This window comes from Denticeps clupeoides, chromosome 8, assembly GCF_900700375.1.
Source record: "Denticeps clupeoides chromosome 8, fDenClu1.1, whole genome shotgun sequence".
NCBI lineage: Eukaryota > Metazoa > Chordata > Actinopteri > Clupeiformes > Denticipitidae > Denticeps > Denticeps clupeoides.
Window position 1 is genome coordinate 3,069,010 of NC_041714.1, and position 18,718 is coordinate 3,087,727.

General features: G+C 45.0%; 1 protein-coding gene across 5 annotated transcripts in view; it reads left to right on the plus strand.

Annotated features, from left to right (window-relative positions):
- Positions 1-18,718, plus strand: part of adgrb3 (adhesion G protein-coupled receptor B3) — a 127,063-nt gene that overhangs the window by 54,648 nt on the left and 53,697 nt on the right. For all 5 annotated transcript variants that reach the window (XM_028989251.1, XM_028989248.1, XM_028989252.1 and 2 more), the window contains 9 exons: positions 684-845; positions 3,337-3,501; positions 4,441-4,605; positions 8,482-8,646; positions 9,142-9,243; positions 12,350-12,456; positions 12,819-13,013; positions 14,097-14,165; positions 18,599-18,707. In XM_028989251.1, coding sequence (XP_028845084.1) covers positions 684-845; positions 3,337-3,501; positions 4,441-4,605; positions 8,482-8,646; positions 9,142-9,243; positions 12,350-12,456; positions 12,819-13,013; positions 14,097-14,165; positions 18,599-18,707 — 1,239 coding nt within the window. The remainder of the gene's footprint in view (positions 1-683; positions 846-3,336; positions 3,502-4,440; positions 4,606-8,481; positions 8,647-9,141; positions 9,244-12,349; positions 12,457-12,818; positions 13,014-14,096; positions 14,166-18,598; positions 18,708-18,718) is intronic.

Here is an 18,718-nt window from a genome sequence, read left to right on the forward strand (position 1 = left end):
CATGTTACTACTGGACTGGATTGATGTGAATTAATCCCCACATAAACAGTCCGGACCAAGCTGCTTCAATCTGATGGATTTTACTTTTCACTTTCATTGATTGGACCTTCTCCTATCCATCCCTATCAACCAAATTTAGATATGAAATGAATGGTTTTAGACCATCCTTGGTTGCCAAGGAAACTCCACACCAAGAGTGACATTTGATTTGTTCGGCCGTCGATGCATTTATACCCTGTAGCTCTTGGAAAACTAACACACATTCAAGTTACATCAGTTCTAACTAGACTTCATCTTGCATGTTGCCATGTGATGTTCTTAAGTTTTTTACATTTTCTTTATTTTGTTTGATTTATTTATATTTCTTGATGTCACTGATGCATGCCTTTGTTATTTGAAATCAAGCTAGTGTTGCAGCCTCCTTGCAGAACTCCTGAAGTTATACAGGGGATCACAGTCATGAAAAATTTGCTTCTTGAAAATTGTTAACAAATCTTCATTTCAAGTCCAAAAAGTAATGCATTAATCTCCCCAGTGCAGTACAATTCACCACCTGTCCCCGTGGAAAGTGACCCCTGATATAACTTCCTTGTGCCCCGCCCTGCCCCTGCTGGCCCCGCCCTGTCGGGCTGTCATGTGACCATGTTGCTGCTTTTAACTGGTGTCACCCTTCTCCCACGCAGGTGACTCTGGTGCCGAGGAGTGGTCCCAGTGGAGCTCTTGCTCAGTTACATGCGGTCAAGGGTCGCAGGTGCGAACGAGAACATGTGTCTCGCCTTACGGAACACACTGCAGCGGCCCTTTAAGAGAGTCGAGGGTTTGCAATAACACTGCGCTCTGTCCAGGTAGTGTTAGACGCAGACTTTTCAACTTTCCCTTTTCTCTCTGTCACACCTTTATGACATGACTTGTTGTTTTGCCTTTCATTCACTTCAATTATTATCATTCTTCTTATTGTGTTTATTTTAAATGATAATGCTGTTATGCTTGTTATGTAAATGTGAGTGTTATTGTTCTGTTGCATTTCCATCTCTTGATAATGTAACTTTAGTCACATTCACCTGGATTAGTTGTTAATTGACTGTGTTTTCCAAAGCAGCATTTCTCTTATAGCAGAATGATTAACACTAGAACTCCCAGGTTTTTCTGACCCCCTCAGCCCTACCAGAGGTAGGCCCCTTGATTGGAAACTAAGAACTCAATCACCGAAGACAACCTATTTAAAAGATGCTTCTGGCCCTGGGACTTTAGTCATGCTGCTACTTGAGAAATCCTGCCTGTTGCCCCATCTGCATGCATCACAGAGCATTTAGTAGTGCTGGACTGCAAATGTGAGCTTTTATGTCCCAGCATTTGACGTTGCAGTAGAAATATAAGTATAAATATGTATGTCAATGTATCATCACTGTTCTTCCCCAGTGCGTCTCCCAGAATCGCGTCCCGCAGAGAAGAGAATTTTAATCCCGGATGACTTTCACTGAGTGCACTTCTCCATCAGCCGTCTGACGGCGAATAGAGCAGCGTTTGAACTTAAAGAGGCACTTCAGCAGACCACTTTCAGCGTGACTTAGGCCAAAGCCAGACTTTTGGCCCCAAAATGGCAGACCTGAATTCCTCAGCATGACGCTTCCTGGCATTCCATCCCGGTGACTTTGCATTAAAAATGCACTGTGATGCCGTGACAGGTTGCACTTCCTTCCCCACTCAGCCAGGAGGGTGCAGAAACCCGCAATGTGGTGTTTAGAAGCGAGTGTGAAATTGGAACAGGTCGCACCCCCCGTGAACAGGAAGGCACACAAATAAAAGTATCCTCCCCTCCCCCCGGTAACTGCTCAGACTGTAGACTAATGGAGCTTTTTTATTTATTACTATTCCTCTTTTGGGCCCTGCAGTAAAATCAGTGGCAGGAACAGTGAATACGTCTGAGAGCAATCGTTGCTCAAAAGGCGAGAAACACACCAAAACATTTTTAGATGTGTGCGTCGACACGACTGTAAATTATTGTTGTGTGCATGTCTGTGTGTGTGTGTGTGTGTGTGTGTGTGTGTGTGCACCTTTTTTTTTTTTAAGTGAATGCATTCGCGGTTGAGAGATGGGCCATTTGTTTTAATGTCAGGTGAAAATATATTGTTATGATATTACCAAGCGTCCATTACAAAGACTAAATGGGCTATATTCTCTATAATAAAATTTTTGTAACATTTACAGGATTTTGACAGAAAAAAAATAACCGGCTCATTGTTCGCTGGTGTACCACGATACAGAGGAGACAGTAACGCGTCTCTGCCGCCAGTTGACTTCCTGAACTCGCCCTGCTTCAGTGTAATTCTGTTCAGTGGACCACAGCAGTCTGCCCTAACAGTGTAGCAACTGCAGCGCCAGTTTACTTTTAATTAATAATGTTTGACGTGGGCTTAGGTTTTCCGTCAGGCAATTACAGTGCAGGAGGGGAGGATTTTCCACCAGGACCTCGCGGCCCGGCACTCTTGACGCTGATGGCCAGATTAGGGCTGGTGCTGTGCAGACGTCCAGCAGGGGCATTCGTTTGCACACGGCTTATATTTACTCTACTCTACCTGCCCACATTTGTATTTCTCAGCAGCAAATACAAGATATGCTGCTTTTGCAAAATGTCTTTACAAGAAAAGAAATGCATCTTGCGAATATAAAATGTGGCCACAAATACGCAAACAAGCCATAACTGGTGCATTTTAAATACATTAACATTCACAGTAATTGCTGCAAAGGATGCAGTGAATCTGCAAATCTGCTGTTATAAAGACAAGAAAAGGATGTACACAGTTGAAGCCCTTCCACAAAACATTGCCCTTAGTTGTCTTAAGATGTTTTAATTGTTTCTAATGATGTAAATGTCTTTCTTAACCAAACCAGTGAATGTCATTGCAATGGTAGAGTCCTAATTGTTTTGCAGATAATTCCTGTAATATTTTTTTTTTGCATGAGAGTAGTAATAAGGCCAGAGAGTCCTGTACTTGGGCTTTTTTAATGCATGCATTGTAACACATGCCTGCCTAGGAGGGACAAAGCACTATAGATAGCACTGGGTTAGGTTCACGTCCCAGAAGCATTCACCTATGCTTGAGTGGTCAGTGGTTGGATCTCGTTCAAAAAAAACATGTAGGTTCACCTTGATCGGCTCACCCGATGTTCTTTAGTTAAAGTCTATCCGATTTAATCCCAGATCTGCATTGACTACTTTAGGCTGGTGTAAACGTGAACAGAATGCTCTTCCTTAGGAGCCATCATAGTTTATTGCGTGTGTGTGTGTGTGTGTGTTTGAGCTGGTAGACTTTAACCCCTGTCCCCTCTTCACAGTGCATGGAGTTTGGGAGGAGTGGTCACCCTGGAGCCTCTGCTCCTTCACGTGTGGCCGGGGCCACCGCACCCGGACAAGGATGTGCATCCCACCCCAGCATGGCGGCAGGGCCTGCGATGGGCCGGAGACTCAGAGCAAACTCTGCAACATCGCCCTCTGTCCAGGTCTGTCCACGTGGCTCAATGTCTCTCTTTCGCCCTGAGACCGACTATAAATGGAACGCCAGTCTTCAGCACCCTGCTTCAACCGACCTTTTCTGACTCAGCCCCTCACATCCATGAAGACCCCTTGTAGCCCAGCAAGAGCGAGGGACTGTGAGTGACGGTGTGTTTTACAAGTGCCACCGTGACACCAGCACCATGCTGCTGAGGTGAAAATCACGTAATCCCAATCGCCCGTGAATGGCGAGCAGATTAGCCGTGATGAGTTTTTCCACACGCCAAACAGCTTCCAGACGGATTTCACTCTGTCCTGGACACTTTGTGAGTGTCCAGCGGAAAAGCAATTAACAGCCATCTTTTTTGGCTTTTTTTTTTTTTTTTTTTGCTGTGGTGACGTTATGTCAACCTGGGAATTTGGCAAATTTGCCATTGTGTTTTAAAAAGCCTCCTCAGCATACAGGTTTCCCTGGAAGACAGGAGTAGAAGCTGGCCTATTTACTTACTTTCCAGAGACACACTATACTTTATGGCATAGTTACATGTAATATATATATTATGTGTACATATAATGTATATATTATGTGTACATAGACACACACACGGCGGCTACGGAAAGTATTCAGACCATCTTAAATTTTTCACTCTTTTATATATTGAAGCCATTTGCACCCCATATTGCCAGAAAAACATTTTGACATTTGACAGATTTCTTAACAACAGAAATATCACATAGTCCTAAGTATTCAGACTCTTTGCTGTGACACTCATATAACTCATATTTCTTCTGATCCTCCTTGAGATGGTTCTACACCTTCATTTGAGTCCAGTTGTGTTTGATTATACTGATTTTTATTTTCTCTCTCTTTGTCTTCTTCTGCCCCCATTTCCTCTTGTTTTCCCCCTTCTGGGACTCTGTTGTCTGGTTCTGCCTGGGCGCGCCAGTGGACGGCCAGTGGCAGGAGTGGAGTCCTTGGAGTGATTGCTCGGTGACCTGTGCCAACGGGACGCAGCAGAGGACGAGGCAGTGCTCAGCGGCTGCCCACGGGGGCTCTGAATGTCGAGGCCACTGGGCCGAAAGCAGGGAGTGCTACAACCCTGACTGCACAGGTAAGAGAGGGCCACATCGGTTCATCTTCATCACCTCAACTCTGAGCTGCTCAGTCATATCTGGCGCAGATGTAATTATGGCAGAAACTGCACATTTTCAGGCCAGGCCAGTTGAGTCTCAAATAGCTTTCTTTGTTCCATAATAGCCACATAAATTCTATGTGATGATCATTTCAGAGGATATTCAAAGCAGTCACATTATAGACCAGTGTCACACACAGAGAGATTAAATCTATTCTGCAACTAGATCACCCATTTAAAGGGATTGTATCAGGAAATTAAATATTCATACAGGTTGCATGTTTGGTATGCTCGAATTTTCCCAGTCAATACCTGTAACAGGGTGACTTCATATCAAATTAAGTTTTATCAGGAATGTTCTTAAAAGCTGTTTTTTTGTTGTTGTTGTTGTTTTTTTCTTCAGTTTTATTCTAAACTTATTTTAAACATTTGAATGTCGGAAAATATTTGAATTTAGTTTTTTTCAATTCGTGACCTAAACAAACAACCCGACTTAGTACCCTTTGTACTTATATAGTCAAACGGGACTGGATTTGCACAGCTAATGGGGTTTTAAAACAAATAAAGGAATTTCAGACTTCTATCAAATACAATTTCATTGTGGAATAATGGCAAGAATTAATTAAATAAATAATTAAAAGCAAACTTTTGCCTCAGAATACAATTTTGCAACATCTGGCACAGCAAGATAACAAAAAAACGACAGAAGAAACACACATTGTGAATTACATTGTAAGTTGCCTTTTTTTTCCAGGCAGGAAGAAGTCCCTTTTATATTATGTCCAGTTTAGGTTGCTGCAGACATCAGTGGATTTCATCAGCAGAGGATGCTTGGACAAAAACCCATCAACTACTGAGATAAAAGATTTTTCTTGTCCTCTGTCCAATTTTGCACCACAAGAAAAAAAAAAAGCTCAGCTATACCCCTCTAAGCTTCCGCAGAAAACATTTTTATACACCTGGCCAAATGCGCTTGCTTATTGACCCACTGCCTGAAGAATATTCTCATATTGTGTCCAAGAAATGCTGTTCTTCTGACAAATGTGGAGGTGTGAAATTGAAAATAGCAGTTTACCGCCAAAGAAACCCTTCAACCCAGACGGTCAACAAAACGCTTATCTCTGCAGACAGTGGCTCTTCAACGACAAACTGTGCTGTGATTTTAACGCAGTGAAGGATTTTGATAGCCTGTGCCGGAGTCAGGGCCATGCTGGAACAGCTCCACATATATGAGTCCAAATGGTGTCTATTAAAGCTGTGAAAGAACACATGCATGCTGGCCAACAGAGAATGTGAAAGTTGTTTTTCTTTAGATGCCTGGGTAGTTCACCAAGGGCGTGATAAAAAGTCGGGTAAAATATAGACAGTAACGCTTTATTTGAAGGGTGAGCACATTTATGAAGCTTATATAAAACTTCATACCAACCACATTAAGGAATTTACTGCATGGATATCCCAACGCATGAAATTCTCTGGGCTATGGAATAGTTAAACTTGAATGTGTTCTTCCACACAACCAAAAGTGACATTGTGAATTCTGGTTGCACTACCAACAGCCCACTTGGCAGGGATAAAAGCTTATTAATATGTGAACGAAGATCATTTGGTAATATAGTCAGCAATGTCATGCTTTGGGGGCTTTCTCACAGGGTTTCTTCACAAACTGCAAAACTAGTGAGAACGACGATGTCCTGTACTTGATATGTAACATATAACAAGGTTCTAAATAAGGGAGATGCAGCAGAAATCTGCATATACACAGACACTGTACATATGGGACTGGCTACCTCTGAAATCTCAACATCCTACCTAAAGTAATTGCCTTTGGCAAATTCTTGCAGTGCTGGGGATGGTCCCTTAAAATGACATGACTTGGCTCCTTCTTTCGAATGCAAATTCCACTTGTCCAAGTAGTCAGGCACATTTTTGATCAGATAAAGGAGTTTATGTGTTCTTTTCTCAATTTTATTTTCACTTGACACAAAAAAATCCAATAACAGTAACGATGACAACATAGAATTTTGCAAATGAATGTTTTTCCATGCATTACTGTGTAGCATTATGAAACATTTATGCCATGTTTTATGAATATATCATCCACTCAACCTTGCCCATAAATGCTCTACTTGCTGATGCAGTTTTCATGCTAAATACTTACTAAAAGTCATATGTGATCACAAGGACCTGTTAAGTAAAACAATCTGACATTGATGATGGTGGGTGATCGGCTCACAAAGGCTATTATTTCCATTTTTATAAAATTGTTGTCGTCGCTTAAGTAGCTGTCTATGATCCTGTCGTATAAGAAGTGACTGCATTAATTTGTCATTGTGACTTAGCTTGCTTAAATGGAATTAGTATCAAACTATCACAAAAATGCTTATGACTTAAATAAAGTAATTCTAACAATTCTAAACATTACTAAAACTATTAATCCAAAATAGTTTAATTTATTAATATGATTCAGTTCCCAAACATTACACCAACAAGAAGTTCTGATGACATGCAGACACCACGACTGAGTGCAGATATTAATCCTTTCATGAAACCCACGAAGGCTCACTAGTTCTCTCTGTCACACCTGCTTCAGCCACTGGTGAACTGTGGGTGGGATTATTGTCTGTTTACGCTCACCTCTGTCTCCCCCGTTTCGGTTCCCCTGTGTATGCTTTATGAACAGGTTGCACCAGGGTTCCATTTTCTTTGCTTTTGCCCTCCTCCCTATTTATTTGTTGGGTGGCAGCTGTGTCCCCTCTGCCTTGTGCTACCGTGACAGTCTGCGAGAACAGTGGGGACCTTAAAAATATTTGAGAAGAACGTTTTGGCTGGTCTACACGCTGACAGTTTGTACTTGAAAACGCATCCTGTAAACGCTCACAAGGCAAATCCAGGTCAGATGGGTGGTTCACATGGCTGCTTTACCTCGTTTTGGACAAGGACATGTGGGGCTCAGACAGGGCATCTGTGTTTATTTTCTGGATTTTGTAGTGTTCATTAAAATGCCCTAAAGCATGTTGCTGCCTTCTGAGTCTTTATCATAAACTGCATATTGGCACCGCCAGACAAATTATCACCAGCATTGCAGGGAGACCAATTATTCATGAGAATGAGACATTTATCCAGTTATTAAAAGTGCAATCATGAGAAATTTTTGAGTGCTTCCCGAAAAAGCTTAGCCATCAAAATATTCATAACCCAACAGTTTTTTTTTATTTTCAGTCTTCTTATTCATACCGAATTTGACATAACAGTCTTCTTCAGTCGTGTCAGTCATCTATTTTCAATAGAACTCAAACCACACGTTCATGAACAATTCTCCTCGGTTGGTGAGGTGGGGTGGAGAAGAAAAACCTGGTTCAGAATGCATGATATTAGGGGTCATGATCCGAGGTCATCAAGGGTCCAGTCTGAGGTTGATCGCTGTGAGTGAATGTGAGCAATGACTCATTAGCATGCTAATCTAATCAACATGACAGCCAATGACTGCATGGGATTTCAAAAATTGGGAGAGACCTCACACACAACAAGACATGACGCATATTAGTATTCTTTTTGCGTGCAAACAATTCATAGCAATTGTATCATTGTTGAATAATTATATACTTGCAGTTTAATTGCTGTAATTGGTCACTATGTTTCCGGAGTCAGAGCCAACAGAACATGGACGAGTCCTGGGTGAAATATTCTGTAGTAAGACAGAAAGTCGTGTGGACTGAACTTACTCTACCCATACAGGAGACTTTGAAAGGACAAGTCCCCGATTCCTGTTTGGTCTAATGCGTTAGACCGGCAGTAGACATGCGACATGTTCTAATAGCTCCAGGCTCATTCCCTGGATTTGTGTTTCCCCTTCAGCTAATGGCCAGTGGAACCCCTGGGGTCCCTGGAGCGGCTGCTCCAAATCCTGCGACGGAGGCTGGCAGCGGAGGGTGCGGGTGTGCCAGGGGGCGGCCACCACAGGGCAGCAGTGTGATGGCACCGGGGAGGAAGTCCGCAAGTGCAGTGACCAGCGTTGCCCAGGTAACCCTCGGGGTAATTGAGCCCTGAGAGTCAATTAACTTCGAATGGGCTAAGAGGTACGGAGTAAAGCCAGGCGGCGGAGATAATTATCTCCCCCTTTCCTGCGAGCGTGCCAGCGTCTGCTGGGCATTATTATTTAATATGAGAAAACAGCGATCATATTTCGCCAACTTTGTGCAGATGGAGACCCCCCCCCCTCCACGTTTTTTTTTTTATTTTGGCTGTAATGGATGATTAATTTCTCCTCATAAGTGATGGAATCGATTTTCCCACTTTGTTAGGGTCTCCATGGAGACGGCTCCTCTCTCCATGAAAAATGCCATAATAAGGTAGATTCTCCCCCTGCCTGTCAGTCTCCATAGCTGTTTGAGGGAAATTCTGAGTTTCCAAGGCGATCTGCGAGCGCCACAACATTCCATAAGCAGTGTTTCCATGGAAATGTCATTTAATGCAACATTTGTAACGCATTTGTAATTAAAAGGCTTTTCTTCCCAGCCCCCTATGAGATCTGCCCCGAGGACTACGCCGTGACCATGTTGTGGAGGAGGACGCCATCCGGTGAACTTGCCTTCAACAGGTGCCCACAGAATGCTACAGGTCAGCAGACTCGCTACCCTGCCAGTCAATCACTGCCGCGTGGTGTCGAGCAGCGAGAACTCATCCCTGCTTTCATAATACCCCAGAGAAAGGCAAAAGTCTTATTGAAATCTATCACATTAGCATCTATTAGTCCGGTGCTCTTTTCCAGAGTGGCTTAAATTCACTAATTACAGGTTGAGTCCCCTCGGGAGCCACACAGGGTTAAGTGTCTGACTCTAGGGCACAGTGGTCGGTTTCGGACCTATTAATTAGCTGATTGATGGCCGAGCTCGTTGACTACAAGCCTTCGCCAACCTGCACATTATAGCTGCTTTTCTAAGGAAAACCAATTAATTACGTGCTAGTAGTTTCAAACGTAAACGCGCTCCACATGAGAGCAGCGTGCTCTTCTGCACCGTTTATCGTGGGTCTGCTAACATACACCTACACTTGATTGAATGGAGCCATTTGTTGACCGAATTCTTGTTCATTTTTCTGTCAGTGGGCACAACTGGGCGTAACCAACCGAACCACGTATATTTCTATGAACCGTCTCTTATGCCGTGTCTACATGCAAAAATTCACTATTTTACTTTAGGTTCTTGTGATAAAAATAAACAAATGGGATAATAAAAGTACATTTTTATTAATGTGACTTTAATCTCATTTAAGACATCAATGAAATGCATTGTTTTTGTAAGGCCGAAGTTGAGCATCACAAGTTTTATGACTGCATTGAGTTTTCATCTCTACATGGCGCAAACCTCCCCAACTGGCTTGCTGTGGTCTCTGCTTTTTTTTCACTACGGTAAATGATTGTCTGAAATGAGTCTGAGCTCTGCAAAAAATGTGTCTACATAGAGTTCATGGGCGCAGGCCATCAGATCATCTTTTACTTCTAACACAGTCGTAACCCCAAGGTCAGCACACTGAGCAAAGCACTTAACCATATATTGGTCCTGGGGGACTGACTGTGTGAACAGTGAGCAGGTCAGTCTGGATGCAAGCTTCAGATGTGTAAACATTTAATACGATTCATTGGGTCTAAACCAATTTATCATTATCAGCTCCATTTATTCCTTCAATTATTCTCATCACAGTATCAAAGACTTACAAAGGACTAATTTGAAAGTGGGGGTCAGAGGTCTGAGGTCAAGGTCACTATGACCTTTGTAGCTTCACATTTTTGTGAATGTTGTGTCTCAGGAACACATGAGACAATTTGTTCAAATTTGGCACAAAGGTTCAAAGTACTGTTCAGAGGTCACCATGACATCACAATCTTGTTATTTGTAAAGCTATAGAAAGATTGGTGAATCGGCTTAATTTTTGGTGGTATTTGGCCCGCAGACTTGCCTATGAACCAGAAGACCACAAAGACCCAGGTTCAAACCCCACTTACTACCAATTTGTCCCTGAGCGAGACACTTAACCCTGAGTGTCTCCAGGGGTGCTGTCCCGGTACCTTGTCACTCAGGATAAGGGCGTAAACGTAAATGGTGGTCAAAGACCTTCTCTGTGGTGATGGTCGAACTGAATTGGCTTGCAGAGGCCCGCATCCATGAGGAGATAATTCCAGGTTTTTCAACCTTGAGTTCCTTTGAGTGGGTAAAGAGGTTCTTCCCACCTGATTGACAGATGAATGGAGGGAGGAGAGGAAAGCAGCAATTCTCAGCCTTCAGAGGCAGTGCTTTGAAGAACCCTGGGCTATGTCTGTCTGCTTAGCGAGTCTGAAGTTGATTTACGACGCAGCATCGCTTCGCAAGTAATGAGGAATGTTATTACGTTTTCACCCCCCAGATAATAATGAGTCAGTGTTTGAGAGTTTGAGGGACGTAATTATTGATGCGCAATGAATTATTGTCACCACCTCATACCCTGCATGGGATTTAACGTATTCGCATATGCACCATATAGTAGGTGAGCACATCATACGTCATAACTGTTCCACAGCGCGCCTGACTGCTGAGCCTCAGCCGCCATGTGTGGCGCGACACCAATCAGACCGTATTCGTGAGGAAGTAGTGGCTGCGGTTCGTGTTATTCGGGGTAAAATAATGTGTTCTAACGCGTACGCGTGGTGGAGCATGACTGCTTGGAGATGTGGGGGAGGGGAGAGAGAGAGAGAGAGAGAGAGAGAGAGTCATCTTTTTTCAAGTGGGGCACCACACCGTTGTTGGCTTATCCGTGAAGGGCAGATAGTGACCTGCTGCTTTCATTCTTTTGTGTGCTGAATGCGGATGTTTGCGGGACGCTGTAGTCATGCGGCTCTGATCCGGGGCTTTCCCGCCGCTCGGCCGCACGCCTTCCGCCACCACGCCGCGCCTCAGTGGCGGAGCCACGCGACGTGGCCATTGTGTCCTTCAGCCAGCAGGTGCCGGGGCCTTCAGCGGCTGTGGTGAAGAAGAAAAAAAGCCCTGCTCTGTACTGCAATACTAGCATGGGACCAGGTGTGGGGAGCTCCGGGGAGGCAGGAAGGGATTAGGCGGGGCTGGGCGGGGCCGGGTGGGGCCAGGCGGGCTGCTGTGCTCTGTTGTTTGGGGGCGGTGTTGGGCTTTGATCCATCTCTCTCGATGGCCTGTGGAGCCTGAGCCGCAGTGGTGGGACGCTCTTCTCCTCCCAACGCACAGAGAGAGAGAGAGAGAGTGGGAGAGAGAGAGAGAGAGAGAGAGAGAGAGAGCGAGAGTGGGAGGAGAAGGTTGCAGTGCGGGCTGAAAGCCTTAAAGCCGATTCAGTGAGTGGGAGGGTGTGATGCGCTCGCTGGACAGGACTGTGATTGGACAGAGGGGCGCGTGCACTGGATGACCCTGATAGGCCACTTGTGGTGCGAAACAGGCCGAGTTTTGTACCAGAGGTGAGACGTTCAAAGGACGAACATACAAACGAAGTCTTCTATCCGACAGGCGAGGTTCCAGCAACTCTCCCAGCCGCTGCACATTAATTCCACAGCAAACTGCATCTCCTCATTCATTATGCATGTGTCTCCATGCTGCTGTCTATCACGAATCTACTGGTGTGCCGTACGTGCGTGCGCGTTCTTGCTTTTTTTAATAATTCCTGGCTATAAGTTGTGACAGCGCGGAACAACAGGAAAAAACCCATGAACAAATCTCCCGCCCTGCAGGTACCACCAGCCGCCGATGCTCCCTGGACCACCGAGGGGTGGCGTACTGGGAGCAGCCCAGCTATGCCCGCTGCATAGCGCACGAGTACCGATACTTGCAGCAGTCGGTAGGTGCCAAGTCAGCTTCCTTCTCATCTCCCCCTCCGTGCATATATTACCACGCCTGAGAGCAGCTCCCACCGCCCTCGCCGCTCCGCCGGCTGCCAATTTCTGCCCCCCGAGCTCCTCGGGCTTCGCCTCTGTGTCTTTTTCACACAATGTGCATCAGTAAGCCGTTCTCTATCAAACTCCTCATCTAATGTCATTAATTAAATGTCATCCACTCCATCCATTAGCGAGTAAGGCTCCAGCCCCGCTCTGCCTTGGTTGGCGTGGTGATGGCAGCTGGCTGCGTGAAGAGGGGACTTGTGCACTCATTGCATGAACACATCATTTAGGAGGATCGTTGTGAGCCAAATTCTTGCCGCAGGTCCAGGGGCACCTTGCCAAGGGCCAGAGGATGTTGGCGGGAGACGGGATGTCCCAGGTGACCAAGGTCCTGCTGGACCTCACACAGAGACGCAACTTCTATGCCGGGGACCTGCTCTCGTCAGTAGAGATTCTGCGCAATGTCACCGATACCTTCAAACGAGCCAGTTACGAGCCATCCTCTGATGACGTACAAGTGAGGATCTATCTATCTATCTATCTATCTATCTATCTATCTATCTATCTATCTATCTATCTGTCTGTCTGTCTGTCTGTCTGTCTGTCTGTCAATCTATCAGTAAAAAGTGCAGAATGAAAGTAGGACACAGTTTTTTGGCGAGTGTAAAATTGTCCTAACAAACCAATCCCCTTAAATTCTGCCTATCGCTCCCTGCCCTCCGTGGGGAAAGCTCCTTTTTTTCCGACTTGAACACATCGCTCACAATGATGTCTGTTGCCACCATGGATAAGAGATGGCTGCTCCTCTCCTCTCCAATTGGATCATTTCAGTTCCAGTGTCGGAGCGCCGCGAGGCTCTAATAAGCGCATGGTTGAGCTGCCGCGTGCATATGTGGGAACGCGTACCACTGTTTCTGTTTGTTTATGAGGCTGTGTGCTGCGAGGGAGATTGAGACCCCCTGGGTCCACGCACACAGACATCACCCCCCCATATGTTGGAATGTTGATGGGTGTGTGTGTGTGTGTTTAAGTGGACACATTACCACCAGAGGGAGCATAAGCATTGAAGTAGAAAAAAAAAAGATCCCCTCATGTCTGTCCTCTACCGCTCGCTGGTGCAGAGGAGACCAGCAGGACACAAAGACCAGAGGGGCACCAGTGCAGCCAGAAGCTCCTCCCCCCCACGGCCAGCTGGCGAATCAGCACAGTGCCAATCCAAAGCGCCCAGGCGTGGCCTCCTCTGCAATGGACATTTTGTCATTAGTCATACAGCGTGCTGGATTTGAAATGTTCACACACACACACACTCACATATACACACAGGAGGAACACAGGAGGGATGCTATTCATTTAAAAAAAAAATTCTAAAAGTCGAAAGTTAATTAAAAGTCAAATTAACATTTAGGAAATATTTGCAGGTGAAACATTAACAGGGTTTCATTTTATAAAAAGTCACATTAAAGTGGATGCCAGTTACATCTAGAAAAGGTTTTTAAGTAATCTGGGGGGGTGGGGGGTGTAAAGATGGGTGGTTTAATGTTTTCCTGCTTACCTCCTTCTCATTCACTCGTTTTTTTTTCTCATTTCTTCTCACCTGCAGAACTTTTTCCAAATCATCAGTAATCTCCTGGAGGAAGAGAACAGGGAGAAGTGGGCGGACGCACAGCAGGTGGGTCTCGCACCGACAGACGCCGCAACAACGTTCCTTCTTGTTGTCTCCGTCTTTCTAGCGCAGAGTTACAGACAGCCTGCCCTGCAACCGAGCAGCCACGGTTAATATACACAGCCACCGCATCACAGACAACTTCAACGGGGGGAATTATGTTAACCGTGGCTGTGGAACCCACGTTTAGGATTTGTCTGAGCGAACGGTGCGGACAGGCACTTTCTGCTGCAGGCGAATCAATAGCAATCACTGACAGAGGAGGGCCAGGAAATTGTCACGTGGCATGACCACTGTCTCCCCAGGTGCCATCCTTGCAAAAAAAACGACCGCATAGCCGCGACGGCCCTGTTTTTTTCCACTAACCTGCCTTTTAGTTAAAAGGATGCTGTTGGCCGTCTGTCCACAAGGGGGCAGCAGTGCTGATGTTGGACAGCCTGGCCAGTCAGGGCGCTGAGAGTTAAACAAACCCTCACAAAATATCCATGCGGCTTCCTAGTAAATCCTCATAATAGTCTGAATTCCACAGTGCATTATGATAGAATCCGACCCAGATGTGAACCCCCACCACCAAAACAGAGGGCACTAATAGGGCTGCCAGTCAGACGTAAGAGGCTTTGAAGGAGTTGTGTCAAATGTACACAGCATTTTTCATTTTTATCCACAAAAGCCAGAAATAAAAGACTGTTTATACAGAGGGGTCGAAAAAAGGAAGTTATTCAGAGTTATTGTCATAGAGGGTTCATGTAGACGACAAAGAATCAGTTTTATTGGCCCTGTATATTCACACTTTAATAGCAGCATATTGGCCATACACAATAATACACAGAGATGTACACACATATGTGGCTGGAATGAGCATAGAAAAAAACTGAATGATGGATAATTCAAAATTATGATTTATTAAAGAAATCAAGCTAATATTATAAACATTCTGCAACACAGCACATATCGAACTGAGTTGCTGGTCATGAAGCCCTGTTCTCACTGTGTCACCTCACTATATGCACTCTCATGCTGCATTACTACGTTTGGGGGGTTTTTTATGTGAAGGTGTGAACCCTCCAGACTCCCTGTTCTGACAAGCAGGTCCTCTCCAATCATGTTCGGCCACAGAGCTGTCAAAAATGGCACCTTCAAAACACCTCCGGTCGCCACGGGACAACCGCGCCAATGCCACGCCCCTCCCTTCCAAAAGGGAGCCAGACAGGTGCTAATGAAAGCAGCAAACGGGCAACTGCACGGAGCCACACTGGGGTTTTAACAAAGCGCTTTCGGCCTAACCCTCCTCGGCTAAGAAGTCTCTATCCATCCTGCCGCCGCAGACAGATGGCCTGAGGAATAGCCGGAGCCTGTCTCTTTGATTCATAAGCTAGACGAGGAGGAAGCTTGGGGTTCATCAGTTTAGTCTATTTACCATTCGTAACATGCAGTATATATGACCGCCATCCCGCTTGCGCATACAGAAGCGAACCCTGGCGCCACACGCTAATGAAACCTGCGGAGCACAATGCGGCTGGGCGTAATTTCATTTTGTTCATTAGATATTCAGCAGATATGTCCCATCTTGAGAGTAATCTATCGATAAAGCATGCACGCCTATACAACAAGAAATAAATAAATAGGTCAGGAACGTGCTTTTTTTATTATTACTTTTTTTCCAATTACATATACATTTTGCACAGCGTCCTGAATGTTGTGGAATTGGGGTTGTAAATCAGTCAGGAAACACTTGATCGATGTACCACATACAACATGTTTCCAGAGATGGATGGATCATTCATTTGGGTCCTACCAAAAATGTAGGTAAATATGCTGAACCCAAACACATCTACACAGGTTTTACTGGAACATTAAGCAGCTGATGTCCCTTTGCAGTGACGCCATTCTTTACCTGCAGGGGGTTACAAAAGATTTCTGAGGCAACAAGGAACCATAGAGCAGGATTATCCATACCTCAGATCTTTAGGCTTCTTCCAGGTTCTTGGTCTGGTAAATAGTGAATGGATGACTGTGTCTGATTTAAAGTAGACCAGATACATTTACATCTTTCCAGCTGAAATCCTACTAAATTGAACTTCTCAAAGTCGGACCAAGTGAAGTAAATGAAGCTAATCCTGCACATGAACGTTCTGATGGACCCAAACCCATCCAACAGATGACCAGACCAAGTTTTGTTAAGTTAGTAAAGCGTACTGCATGTACTAAACATATAGAGTTGTACCACCAAACTAAAATCTCAAAATGATTGCTAGTGACAATTTAATAGTCGCTGGATATTGTCGGTGACATTTTGACTGTTTTGGTCTGTGATGTAACAGGTAAATTGGGAACATCGCCACATATTGCAGCAGAGGTGGACGTTCATCAGTCAATAAATTGAATTCCCTTCTGTGCATGTATACTCTGACAAGGACAGTAGTCAGAATTCTCAACTAAACCATGCATGGAAACGTGCCAAGTGACTGGAGAATATGTGTCAAGGATCATTGAGCTGCACCCATCACCTTGCAAAGTCACCTTATGTCCTTTTTGTTGCTTTTTCTTTATCTTCTGACACCTCTGTGCTGCAGTGACATTGAATGAGGGTTAATGCGAGGCGAACGACTGTCGGTGCATCACTTGTGTTTCCAGGGACATCAACAAAAGTCCAAGTAGCATAGAAGTATGTTTACATTACCGCTGGACGTACTGGTGTACATTACATCCAGTGGACCAAGGAAAAAACATGCAGAAGAGCCGTCCCTCCCATAACCAGTGGCCGTCATCGTCTCCACAGCAGTGGCTTGGTTGCCATGGTGAGGGACTGGACGAGCTGGGCCGACCGCGGGGGATGGACTGATGCGCTTTTGTCCCCCCGATAGGCCTCTCTGTCTGCTGGCTGTCTGAGTCTTTTACCATCACGGCCTGGACTGTCCTCGCACGCAGGCCAGGCGTCCTGCCGACGGCGTTATTAAATGTGCCCTGTGAGTGACATGCCTGGCCAGCTCTAACGAGGGGTGTTAATTATATAACGCCACTCGCAGCGCCCGTCCTTTTCTGTTCTGTTTTCGCCCCTTCCCCCCGTTCATTTGACGGGAGTCAGAATTGTGTTGTTCCCAGGATGCCTTTACGTTGTTGTAATTGCCTGTTTTGTGGCATCGGTGGTGTGAATACCAAACCATCCCTGCATATGTGTCGCTTTCTGCCATCATTTCACGACAGTGCCAGGTTTTTACTATCACCCTGCTTTCCATTACTGCTGTGCACGTGCGGCAACATCCTGCCCGAGGACCTCGTTTCCGATCCTCTAATGAATCCTCAGAAGATGGTGGGTGCTGATAGCACGCCTGCAGGTCAATAATTGGGCTTAGCCGGTCTTGTTGGTATCGAGTGCGAGGCATCAGGTGTGCTGACAGCCACTTTTGCTGGACCGAAACGACTCTGTGCCCCACTGCACGGGCCCGAACGTCTGCGGTGACAGTGACAACTGATCCCCATGGACAGACACGCTGCCCCAGGCCATCGATCTTCAATGTGCATCCGTTTAAAAGGCCGACCCTCTGTTCCACGAGCAGATGCTCAATGCAGATCATGGGTCTGATGCTTTCATTTTTCCCCTCAACAGAGTAACAAGTTCAGATTTGTTGAACACGAAGCTTAAATAAATGCTCTTCTTTAAGGGGTCTTCCATTCTGTGTGTTTATTCCATTGCTGCATTACTTAAAGTCGCTCAGTTGCACCTAGGGAGCTGTCTGCGGTGCTGATCCCTGGAGGTGAAGGATAAATACCGAAATTAAATAAGCCTTCAGGACAGAGTAGCGCAGCACATCTAAAAACACCATTCCATCTGAATACATACAAAATGCAGTGTCAAATACGCTCAAAATTATAATCGTTTAACCTTTAAATAGCTGCCTAGCTGTATAGAGTTTATAAACTGCTGTGTGGTCAGAAAAAGGGGTCCAGCTGGAGTCCATTTATATTCCCCAAGGTACAATCTATAAAAATGTTGCCTTCTGGGATAATTATTGCACCTCAGAGTACACAGGTGTACCCTTTAAAGGGTGAAATGTACCCCTAAATGCACCATTTAAATAAATAAGTTCAGCTGTTTTTTCAGCATATTCAAAGTTTTGTATTACGATCATTTCAATGATGTTGTTTAAAAGTCCTCTAAATATAATGTACACTTTTTTGTGTGTCATATGTGTCTGTGTGTCTAAAAAAGCTGCTCTTTCAGGTAAAACCTGACAGTCTTAGTCTGAGTTAACCAACATGCTGCTTCCAGGCTTCCTATACATGTCTTAGATATAGAATCAGTCAACCCTTACCACGTGAATCAAATGAATAAATGAAATTCAGTGAATAATACATTTTTGTGCATTTTTTGTGTATTGATGTGAAGGACTTTGCCATTTACTTGCCTTTTTTTTCCTTCTACTTGTTTCCCTATGCAGATCTACCCAGGCTCTGTGGAACTCATGCAAGTCATCGAGGAGTTTATCCACATCGTTGGATTGGGGATGAAGGACTTCCACAACGCCTATCTGATGACAGGAAACCTGGGTAAACTGTTA